This window comes from Myxocyprinus asiaticus, chromosome 3 (assembly GCF_019703515.2).
Source record: "Myxocyprinus asiaticus isolate MX2 ecotype Aquarium Trade chromosome 3, UBuf_Myxa_2, whole genome shotgun sequence".
NCBI lineage: Eukaryota > Metazoa > Chordata > Actinopteri > Cypriniformes > Catostomidae > Myxocyprinus > Myxocyprinus asiaticus.
Window position 1 is genome coordinate 2,414,806 of NC_059346.1, and position 12,807 is coordinate 2,427,612.

General features: G+C 39.4%; 1 protein-coding gene across 2 annotated transcripts in view; it reads right to left on the reverse strand.

The window, feature by feature from the left end:
* Positions 1-222: 222 nt before the first annotated feature.
* Positions 223-12,807, reverse strand: part of LOC127423577 (carbonic anhydrase 4-like) — a 32,683-nt gene continuing 20,098 nt past the window's right edge. Inside the window, exons 2-8 of one of the 2 annotated variants that reach the window (XM_051668010.1) lie at positions 10,705-10,749; positions 10,445-10,609; positions 9,615-9,760; positions 8,287-8,379; positions 8,099-8,165; positions 6,971-7,134; positions 223-5,477 (exon numbers count right to left, since the gene is read on the reverse strand). In XM_051668010.1, the coding sequence (XP_051523970.1) occupies positions 5,298-5,477; positions 6,971-7,134; positions 8,099-8,165; positions 8,287-8,379; positions 9,615-9,760; positions 10,445-10,609; positions 10,705-10,749 (860 nt within the window). In that variant the 3' untranslated portion in view covers positions 223-5,297. Of the gene's footprint in view, positions 5,478-6,970; positions 7,135-8,098; positions 8,166-8,286; positions 8,380-9,614; positions 9,761-10,444; positions 10,672-10,704; positions 10,750-12,807 lie in introns of both variants that reach the window. The other variant, XM_051668020.1, reaches the window with a different exon arrangement.

Below are 12,807 nucleotides of genomic sequence, written 5' to 3' on the forward strand. Positions count from 1 at the left end.
AAACAAAACATTCAAATTAAAGACAAGCATTTTTATTTTGTGTACGATAATCAAATTTGGTTCCAATGTAAAATCTGCATACTGAAGCAAAACCGGATGAGAACCTCTGATATAGTATATACTAAAGTACAGCATGCACAAGTGCTGAAAATGAATTAAATTGCAACTGCAACCCAAACTTATATTAGAAGATGAAAGAATAAACAGAACTGTGATATGCAATAGTTGCAATAGTTGCAATAGTTTATTATTGTAATAGAATGCATTCTCAACATCATTAGCAGTTACCATAATATCATCAGTGCACCTAAAACTGACATTTTGAATATGTTAATGAAGAATAAAGCATTAATATGCAAAGTTAGGAGACAGCAGTCATTGTATCAGTTTTATTTGGGTTTAACGTTTAATGTCAAATCCATTCCAATTCTTTCATGCAATAATACAAGTAACAAAAACAGCAGCCTTTAGATGAACATACATACATACATAGAGTAAATGTGTAGAAATAAAGTTAATGGCATCATGAGAGCAGAAGTTGCACGTATCCCAGTTTGTACAGTCTGCACATGTAATCTTGGCCTTTATGGCAACATATATAATCATATAAAATGATGTTTGCATCACATTCTTTCTGATACAGAGTTCTAAAGTTCAGTGCATCGGACACCCACAAATTCTACAAAACACAATTCATGTGCTCTCACAACAGACCTGAATACAGATCCCATACTGAACACAATCATTTAGACATGTAATAAAATAGTTTATGAGTAAGATGCATGCCTTTGTAAGTGTACAGTGAGTCCAAATGTAAGAAAGTGTACAGTCTAATATGTTGCAAAAGATTGTGAATGGGTCATTTGCCAGAAAAGAGTGCCATTTGTGAGTTCCCATGATTTACTTTGATGTCATAAAACAGAATACTGAGCATAGTCAACTTATTTGATATATTTAACTATGTGTGTAATGCTATCATACTTTTAAAATGAAACATTACTTTTATTGTAAAATTTATGTTTTTAATCAGCCATGTTGCATTTCCCTATACCTACATTTTACTTTTATTTAAATTAAAATAACATGCATTCAATGACTGTTTTTTTGTTGTTGTTTTTTTATCCCTTTCTCTCCCCAATTTGGAATGGCCAATTCCCAATGCGCTCAAAGTCCGCGTGGTGGTGTAGTGACTCGCCTCAATCCGGGTGGCGGAGGACGAATCTCAGTTGCCTCCGTGTCTGAGACCGTCAATCCGCGCATCTTATCACGTGGCTTGTTGAGAGCGTTACCGTGGAGACGTAGTGCATGTGGAGGCTTCACGCTATTCTCTGCGGCATCCACGCACAACTCACCACATGCCCCACCGAGAGCGAACCACATTATAGCGACCACGAGGTGGTTACCCCATGTGACTCTACCCTCCCTAGCAACCGGGCCAATTTGGTTGCTTAGGAGACATGGCTGGAGTCACTCAGCACACCCTGGATTCAAACTCGTGACTCCAGGTGTGGTAGTCAGCGTCAATACTCACTGAGCTACCCAGGCTCCCGACTATGTTTTTTTAATGCTTTATGCATTTCCTGAGAAAATTAAGTATTTTTATTGTCTCTCCACTTTCTGTTCAGCCCTGTAATGCTGTGACATTTTTCTGATATCACATTTAACCTCCTGAGACCCGAGCATGACTGCTGTGTGCATTTTCCATTCCCCTTTTTGATTTGAAACTAGTAGCACCTAATAAACATGCAATTTAAAAATATATATATTTCTAGAGCAAATAGTTTTCCTAAAAATGTATGTCCTCATATGTGGACAGCGGGATTGTTTATGATGTTTCCAGGAGTGTTGATTATTCATGTTTTTGAGATGTTACAGACATTACATCATACATTTGCATAATTAATTCTGATTCAAAGTAATGTCCAGCATCATCCAATCACTGTCAACCATGTTAAAATAAAATGATACATTATAAATTCTGAATCTATGTACTGATTATCATTGTCACATGTCTGTCAAACATGTTGAGTGATCCAAACATCATCTGCAGCCTGAAACTGAACTTTTGATCAGATTTTAGGAGTGAATGCACTTAACTGCATAGAGAGCTATAGGATGCTCCCTTGCTCCCTATTTAGTGAATGACTTAACCTCCAGTGTGCTGTCTGTCTGCACTGGTCTCAGAACAGTTTGAAATGCACCTTATTTTCATCATAACGCCATATAAAGCCTCTGAAAGCAACATTTTTCAGCTTTTCTCAGTGTGATAATGTACTGTGAATGTAGGATATTTTAAGGAAAATGAGCCTATAGTCCACATACGTGGTCATTGTGTTTAACAGCGTGCCGTTTCACGATAATTCAATGAAATTTTAAAAATGGCATATCGGATAAAACTAGAGACACTAATCTTTTGACTCAAACAGGTTTCAATGTAAAAACATAATCAGGTTTCTTACCAGATGTAGTTTTACTGTCGTTTCTCCCAATGACAAACTCAGCTGAGATTTGCGACATGTTGTTTGGTCACATGACTCGGTGCATCGAAAGTTTAACCCTTTACTGACAGCCCAGAGTCTCCTGAACTGAGATCAGTCGGTTTAAATTAAATTAAATTATGCATAGCCTGTGGCGAAACCAAAACGTAATGTCCATGCATGTGGACGCAGGGTCCCAGGCGGTTAAGACAGTGATATCATATTTTCGAACCACATGGTTAAAAAAGGTGTGCATTTCATTATCGTTACACTAATATCAGGCTTGTCAAGCTCAATAGTTCAACTCTGTTATGAGAAGAAACCCATAATTATCAATTTAAAGAAAAATATTGTTATTGGCACAAAGCACAAGAAAACTGACTGTAAGTTATTTGGTGTGGTAAGTGGTCACAAACCATGATTTGAAAGAAAAATGTCATTGTTTTGGTCACAATGTTTTGTTGTTTTTTTAATTAGGCCTATAATGTGAGATTTATTAGAGGCACACTGAAAAATACTACCAGAATTTGTTTAGATCAATTCCAAATGTACTGAACATTTTGAATATTGATTGGCCATTGAAAAACTCTAATCGGAATTGACGAATAATCTGAATGGAGATGCTTCTATGGCAGTCCTAATGTGGAAAAATTTGATTTCTTGAAAGTTCAGCAGTAACATTTTCAGAAGAAATAAAAATAAAAAAAATAAAATAAAAAATACATTCACATCTTCTTGCACAAATGGCACCATTTCCTAAGAATGACACCATGAACTTTTGTGAAATTGTGTTGTAAATGTCCGGTTCATTTGAAAGTGACCTCTTGCCACACAAAACACCCTGGTTTTGTTTTCACTTTAACGTCTTAACGTTGATGTGTTTGCATGAAGCAATGCGCATCTGGGTTAAACTTAGGAACCCAGTACTGTACTTTGACACTTCTTTTTTAAGTGACTGTGGTACGAAAGTGTCTGCCAAAAGAATTAATGTAAATGTCAAGTTGACCTCTGTGTCATGCACTTGTAGAGTGTTGATCATTCTTTTGCTTTAATGCACATACACAGCAACTCGCATCAAAGCATCAACCTCATAAATATAGAGCTGTGTGTACAGTAGTATGTGTGTGTACATGCACATACGTAAGAGTCTTGGCCGGTCTCTATGATGGATAAAGGTCATGCATTTGTTACCTGCCAGCCCTTCAAAGTGGGTCACACAAGGTTTAGTCCAGTTTCTATTGATAGCTATGAGCATACTTCTAATTTCATTCTACTCATGCAGTGAACTGCCAAGTTACAAGTCAATTTTCTACACTAATTACTCTGGTTCTTGTAGAAACTGCTGGTTTGGCCTGAAACATAATCTACGTACATGGACGCAAAAGTTTCTAGCGAATCATGCTGTATTTCAATGCGTTCTAAAATGTATTAGAGCACAGTTGCATTCTCAGCGTTGCCTCAAGGGGCGCTACAGCGGACATTAATGTCAACTGTCTTCTTCTACAGTCAGTTTTCTCTTTCAGATCTGCTACTGTCATTGCGGAGCAACAGTTTGAAGAGAATCTCTCTTAGCAAGTTAGCTAAAGTAAAACTGTTGACATTTGTTGCTAGCTAGATACTTAAAGTCGGCATGAAATTGAAGTTGCGACCAACTTTACTTCCGTATTGTGACGTGTTCAAGTGAAACAGCTTATTGAACAAGAAAAAAATGTTAGAGCGGGGATTTGAGTTTATCCATTGGTTGTTGATTGGATTGTGAAAATATGGGCGTTGCATAGCGGAACGGAGGCAGATCTGAATGCGAGCTTGCAGTGGACACACACACCCCTACCACCGTGCTGCTCGAAAGCCGGGTATCGGTGAAATTAAGCAGTGATCTCAACACATTTATTATAAAACTAACAACATAAAGGCACAAGCACATCGTGGTCTTTCCTTACGAAGAGGCTGTTGCTGTTGAAGTTGCTGATAACCATATCTTAATGTTTTGAATCACAATACACTAAATATAAAGGAAAACAACACTCACTCGTGCTGTGCATCCCAAGATAATTGCATTCAAAAATAAAAATAAACTCCAGAGCATTGTATTCATTAGTGATCACCTCAGCAATTCAGGCATGAAATGTCTCACACACAACCGTGAATGTAAATTCAAGCCAGCTGACCCGTAACTAAGGAAGTTTGGGTTAAGGAACGATAGTTTTGAAGGAAAACAGGCAAAAATACACCTTGCCATCTTCACCAACATGCGACTGACTCTACGCGAGGTTGTGGTATTTATAAGAAAGGGGCGGGGTTTAAGTGGACTAAATGATTGGAGAAGTCCTGCATACGTCACCAGAGAGAAGTCTGTCGATTCACCAGAAGATCGAGTTATTACATTTTAATTAAAGATTACAAGGTAAACAAAAAAAAAAAAAACATATGCATGGATGAATCGTTCACAATAACATCAATAACATGCATTTAGAAAACAGATAGGGTGAATTTTCATTTCATGCCGACTTTAAATAATAACACATCCAGTTTAATGAGACAGACTTTTGAAAGTAACTCTATCACCCCCTTGAGTACTGAGGTTTGTTACTGCCACAGTAATGCAAGAGCGAATGCTAAATATGTTCAACAGGACAGTGCACTTGCAATGGGTGTGCCTAACATTCAAGTCTTCGTGTTTGCATATGTTTCTGGTCTTCATTTGGCAGCTGTTGTGAAATTTATAATGCTGTAATTCCGTGGTTTGGCTTGATCAGGTTGGTCCGTTGATTGGATGAGAACTCATTGTGTAAATTGTGGGTATAATAGGCCAGTCTTGTTCTAATTGAGATGGAACAGGACATACGTTGTAATGATGGAGGCAAACAGAAGTATAGTGCTGGCCAGAACTGCTGCACCGCTGGACCGATACACAAAACGTCCGTTTAGAGGCTGCACGGGTCTAAACGTGTCCACCATCGGTTTCCCATCATGGAACCTCAGGGAAGAGAATGCTCGAAGCTGTTAAAAGAGACATAAGGATTGTATTGAACAATTAGTGCATTATACTGAACAATTCAGAGTTTTATAGCTTGTATTACACAACAGATAGTTGAAGTCCTGTATGCTGATTGGCCAATAGAGTGTTCAGGCTTCTGTGAATCTCAAGCTGTAGAGAAACACTGGACATACTTGACTTCACTTTGGCAGAAAAACACTTTTGTACTATGAAAAATCTGAGAAAATATTGTCAAAATAAAGAGCCAAGGAAATTAGCCAAGGTGAGACATTATATGACATAACCTAACGATTTTGATATTTATTTATAAACGAAAAGATATGTGTCACGTTGCAGTTTAGTTGTTTTTCCATGACGGATGTTTTTTTAAATTTTTTATAAAAAAGCAGCTATGATGAACAAATGTTTAGCATTCATTTGACTTGATTGTGTCATTATTAGCCTATATTGCATTATTATGCATAGTCTATCGTGTTTATGGTGCAAAATAAACCCTGAAATGAGATGGCCGGATTTTTTCCAATTTGTCCGGCATTCCCGAACACGCTGGCCGCCACTAAAATTTCTCAGCAGAAACTCTGGTTCCAGTCGTGCTAAAATACACAATGCATTGAAACACCTGTATGCTGAACAAATAATCAGAGAAGCTGGACTGTATGAAAAAGAATGCAGCATCAGTATTGGAGGAGGATTCATTAACAACCTGCGACACGCAAACGACACAACCTTGCTTGCCAAAAATGAAGACAACTTGAAGCGCTTATTGATGGAGATCAAAGACTACACCTGAATGTGAAAAGACGAAAATACTCACAACTGGACTAATAATCAACATCACGATAAATGCAGAAAAAAATCAAAGTTGTCAATGATTTAATTTAACTTAACTTGGATCAACAATCAATGCCCATGGAAGCTGCAGTCAAGAAATCAAACGACGTATTGCATTATGCAAATATGCCGCAAAATACCTATTCAACGTTTTCAAAAGCAAAGGTGTTACTTTGAAGACAAAGGTGCATCTGACCCAAGCCATGGTCTTTTCAATCGCCTCATACCCTTGCGAAAGGTGGCCATTGAAAAAAGGAAGACAGAAGAAGAATTGATGCATTCCAACTATGGTGAAAAATATTAAACATGCATTCCAACTATGGCGAAAAATATTAAACATACCGTAGACTGCCAGAAGAACTGACAAATCAGTCTTAGAAGAAACAGAAAAGAATGTTCCTAAGAAGCGAGGATGCTGAGACTTCGACTCTCATGTTTTGGACACGTCATCAGGAAAGACCGATTGCTTGAAAGTCAAGGGTCAACGAAAACTAGGGAAACCCTCAATGCGATGGATTGACACAAAAGCCGCAACAATGGACGCAAACATAACAACGATCATGAAGATGCTGTAGGATCGGGCAACATTTCGTTCTGTTATACATAGGGTCGGCATGAGTTAACAACAACACATGTCAGGGAGAGACGGATAGTTAGATCATACCTGTTCTCTATCGAGAGGAATTGGATTTTCAAAAACGGTCCACACTACAGCCTCAGTGCAGCCAGGTGTGGTAAGTGATCCGTTATACCGGTAATAGTTAGTCAAATTCCCTTCAGATAGAATGAGCTGATTCAGAGAGATCTTGCGAAGGGTTGTGTTTCCATCTGTGAATAAACAAATAAAAGAGACAGAAACGACACTTTAATTCATTTCAAAAACTGAAGGCATTTAACTACAAATGTTGTTGACATTAAAGGAATATTCCAGAGTATGTTCAACTTAAAGGAATGTTGGAGGTTCAATGCAAGTTAAGCTCAATTAATAATATTTGTGGCATAATGTTGATTATCACAAAAATAATTTCTACTTGTCACGGTTACAAGTGGAAGTGAATGGGGCCCAGGGGCAGACTGGAAAGAAAATTCGTCCCAAAAGTTGTTGAGCGGGGAGGGTGGGTGCGAGGTTGCTGTCCTTTAATGCATATCGCTGTCCCTTTCCGCATATTGCAGCGCCATCATAACATGGCGGCCCATGCGGCCCCATTTCGCGGTCGACCCACCCGGTTCTCCCAGTGGCCAGTCCGCCACTGATGGGGCCAGTCCATAAATGCTAAACGCTAAAATTGCTTACTAACCTTATCTGTGTAAAGTCACTGTATATCCAATATTACAACTGCATTGCCATGTTGACGTAATGTCGGTAAACCCTTCAAGTGATTTTATCAAACTAAACATGCATATTGTTTACGTCTTGTGGCTATCAGTTTGAAACAGTGGCAATTTTAGCGTTTACAGATTGGCTCCATTCAGTTCCATTGTAAGTGCCTCACTGTAACAGGTTTTTTTTAAATCATTAATGAAGGACGATTTTGTGGAAATCAACATTACGCTAAAAATGCTGTTGATTAAGCTTAATTTGTATTGAACCCGGAATATTCCTTTAACGTCTGTGACAAGCATCTATAACATACTGTAGATAACCAAATACAATCATTTTAACAGGTCCCTTAGTTTGTATACCTAAATAAACGAATTTGCCTTTATGGTAGTGCACTTATATCCTAAAATACTCCTTTAATGTCATTTTTTGTTAGCAGTTGTTCAGAATAATGCTGTTGCTGAAACATACTTGCATTCTGCACACTACGCAGGGAATGTGTGAGTAGGTCATATTTTCTGTTTGTGCTGCTCGACTCCTGCCAGATAGAAATGAGATTTCATTATCATACAGTATGCATTAAAAAATCATCTCAGTCTAAATTCATCATACAGTCCATTATTTCTTCATTTTAAAGGACCAAAGAGTGAACATCAAACCTCATAGAAGAACCCCAGCACTGCGACTCCAGACGGGTCTTTGAGCGCATCTTCTAGTCTGTTGTATCTTTGTTTCATATGGACAATATGCAACTGATGAGAGAGTATATATGAATTTATATTAATAGTAATACTCCAGTGGCTTATTGCTTTTTAAAATGTTGCCAACGGTAATATGATATTGATATTATTCATGGTAATGACAGTAAACAAATCTTCCGCCAAATAATAGTTATTAGCCAAACTGTAGACCGTTAACAGTAGCTGGTAACAACTTGCCGCATTCAAATTGAATTCAATTGATGTGCATTCACAGGTATGTAGATCAACCCAATTCCCAATGCGCTCTAAGTCCTCATGGTGGGGTAGTGACTCGCCTCAATCTGGGTGGCGGAGGATGAATCTCAGTTGCCTCCACGTCTGAGACTGTCAATCTGCGCATCTTATCACGTGGCTTGTTGAGTGCGTTACCGCGGAGACATAGCACATGTGGAGGCTTCGTGCTATTCTCCGCGGCATCCACGCACAACTCACCACGCACACGCCGAGAGCGAGAACCACATTATAGCGACCACGAGGAGGTTACCCCATGTGACTCTACCCTCGCTAGCAGCCGTACCAATTTGGTTGCTAAGGTGACCTGGCTGGAGTCACTCAGCACGCCCTGGATTTTAATTCGTGACTCCAGGTGTGGTAGTGTAGATCAGCTGTTTTATAATGGCTTAAAATATGGCTTCTCCAATCAGATTTTAAAGCTGAAATTGTTTCGTATATGAAAGAGATAACGAACTGGCAGTTGGGCATTATAGCAAAAATAACCCTAAAAGGATGATCAGGACCCCAACGTGAATGGTCACTTACACAAAAAACAATCAATTGGTTGTCAAAACATTGGTGGTCAATATACAAAAATATATGACCACCAAATGCCTTGATTGAGCAATTATAATCAAGTTTTCTAGAATGCAGTGTCATAAAGTTGGTTATTCCCTTTATTCCTTGATGCAAATTATTGTTGGCCTGCCCCTTTTATCCAAAACCCATAAAAACAATTTACCCTGAAAGACGATTTACCAGCAGTCGTTTAAAAAATACCTTGGAAACTAGCCCAAAACCCTAGTGTAAAATCCAAAATTCTTCAACAACTGGTAATTGATAAAGACGTTCTCATTCTGAGATGTTCTCATTGTGTGTTGTACACATTAGCTTGTTCTACAATATATCTATGTACAATGCATCTTTTTTTAGTCTTTCAGCTAGGATTATGTTTTTGTACTGGCCCAATACAAATAAACATATAAATAAATCAAATCAAATGTTGGTGGTACCTCCATAGGGTACTGCTCTCCATCTATCGTGTGTTCAGATCCAGGCCCTCCGTCGGTGCCCCAGTGAAGGTGGAACTGTACGGCCTTGTATATTTCTTTCAGGTTTCCTCCAGACACTGTGGCTGTGATGGGTATATTGACCTGAACTGTAGAAGGATGGAGAAGACCACATTTCTGTTGAAAATCGAGATGATAACTCTGGAGCCTCTGAGAATAATGGTTGAGTTTAAACTGGATGGACTGGTGGACCATCTTGCTGCATGTGTGTTCTATTTTTATTCTATTTATTTATTTTTCTGGTATATAGGTGTTAATAAAATGTTTTATGAAAAATAAAAGTTCTAGTTTCAAATGGGGGGTGCGCGTGATTCTTCTGTCGATGCGTGTTTACCATTACAGGAGTGGTGGTGGCGTAGTGGGCTAAAGCACAGAACTTGTAACCAGAAGGTTGCTGGTTCAATCCCCACAGCCACCACCATTGTGTCCTTGAGCAAGGCACTTAACTCCAGGTTGCTCTGGGCAGGATTGTCCCTGTAATAAGGGCACTGTAAGTCACTCTGGATAAGAGCGTCTACCAAATGCATAAATGTAAATGTGCAAACCCCACCCAAGCACCCCCCTGGTCTACGACATAACATCTCAGCTTATACAAGAGATTTGACAAAGATGATATTGGATCAAACTAGATCAAACAAGTGGTCATAGAATTTCCACTTGATGTGGTGTGTCAAACATAGCCAGAGTGCATTTTTATGTTGAGACAATGACTTTTAACACCTTTGGGTGTTTATAACACTGAAATGCTGCTGTTGTCCAGTCTGTAGACTCACCAGAGTGACCATTGTTCCTGATGGTGCTGTCGAATACATTCTGATAGCCGTTGAATTTGAAAGGCGTGAGTCGCTCATCTAGTTTGGTTTTCTTCGTCACTATGTTGATCGGTGACTGTCTGGTGTTTCCGCATTCTGCATGCACTTCTCTCCACTGGTCTGGACCTTGAACCAACATGCAGATGTTTAGACTGTGATGTGACCATGTGTATGTTATGCAGCTTTGTCTATAAGGGCACACAAAATAAATGCTTGGTTACCTTTGCAGTGGCTATCACAGCTCACTTGTGTCTGGTAGCACCAGTCTGTATGAAAACAAAAGATAAGTAGCACAAATGAAAATGCATTGTAATCGATTTTGTCTGGACATATTTTTTCCAGCAATAATGATCTTAAAAAGCCTTTTTAAATGGGCCTTATCACCAAACACCTGGAAGATCCCCTTATATGGGTTTTCCTTATTTATGTTTTTCATGACGACAGGTAAAGTGATTGAAGTCAGACCTTTCTTAGAATTCTGAGTTTACAAAGTTCTACAAAAACTTCCACAAATTACTTGTATGGTAAATGTGATATTTCAACACAGCAAAAGTCATTCCATTTCTGCTAAAAGGGTGTTTCCTATTTTAGAAACAAAACTGCTCAAATCTCAAAGTGTGTGCGCTTATGAAAGTTGACCACACCTCTCTAAGGAGTAAAGGACAGTATATGGCCAAAAGTATGTAGACACCCCCTTCTAATTAACGGGTTTTGCTATTCCAGTCATTTCTGTAAGGACAAAGCCTCAGTAAATAATTTATTCATGGACCTTGCTTTGTGCACAGAGGCATTGTCAAGCTGGAACAGAAAAGGGCCCTCGCTAAACTGTTGCAGTAAAATTATACACACAGAAATCTCTAGAATGTCATTGTATGACAAAGAATTAAGATTTGTCCTCACAGAAATGACTGGAATAGCCAAACCCGTTAATGAGAAGGTGATGTCCACATACTTTGGCCTTATATTGAATGTTACATAGATAAGGAAGTCTTTCTTGGCTAATGCAGCAACATTTTGCTTCCGTTATGACATGACTCTTTCATGAATTGATTTCATCACTGTATCATACCTCTCCCTTTATCATCTCACGGATACAAGATAATTCACACTGACGACAAGACAACTTTTTATCAAAGGAAACAATGAAAGTATTTATCTTTGTTTTCGAGATCGAACAAACACTTCCTTCTACACAAGAAAAGTCACATTTCGGTCATGACAACTCAAGAATAAGCATGTTAATGTGGGTAAGACATATTGATAGGATATACTGTAGGTCTTGGTGGACTAGATCTGCTACACTGCTGCTACTGCTGCAGAGCAAGAACGGAGTCTTGCTACTGTTACTGTAGAAAATACACAGACATGCTAAGTTAAGCATGTATGACATGCTGCTGCACAGTTAGACAAATACAATCCCCATGTAGCAGATATAGACAAGTGAAGCTTGGGAGGAGAAGGGTTTCACAGAAAACTCTTGCAGCATGCTGCAGTGAAACGGGCTTATTTGGAAACTAAGCAAATTTAAATGTTAGGCAAATGGAAAGTATGCAAGTTGATTGGCTATTGGTCTCAGACCAGGCTTCCTCTAATCCAGACCCAGACCGATACCAGTCCTCCTAAGACCAGACCCAGCCCAATACCAGATCACCTAAGACAAGGCCCTGCCCAATACCAGACCCCCTAAGACCAGACCAAGAACAATACCAGACCCCCTAAGACCATTCCAAGACCAACAACAGACCCCCTTACACCAGACCCAGCCCAATACCAGACCCCCTAAGACCAGATCAAGACCAATACCAGGCCCCCTTAAGACCAGACCAAGAACAATACCAGACCCCCTAACACCAGAGCCACACCAATACCAGACCCGCTAAGACCAGACCAATACCTGACCCCCAACACCAGACCCAGACCGATACCAGACCCGCTAAGACCAGACCAATACCTGACCCCCAACACCAGACCCAGACCGACACCAGACCCCCTAAGACCAAACCAAGATCAGTCTTCCTCTGATCCAGACCCAGGCCAATACCAAACATCCAAAGATCCAGACCAGTTTGAGTTCTCAGATCCAGACCCAGAACCAAACCAATACCAGACCAACCCAAGACCAAGACCAATACCAGACCAACCAAAGACACAGACCAATACCAGACTTCCAAAGATCCAGAACAGTTCCAGTCATCCTAAGATCCAGAATCAGACTGATACCAGATCCTCTAAGACCCAGGCCAATAACAGATTCCCAAATATCCAGACCACTACAAAAACCAGACCCCCCAAGACCATAACTAGACCAGACTCCCAAGGATCCA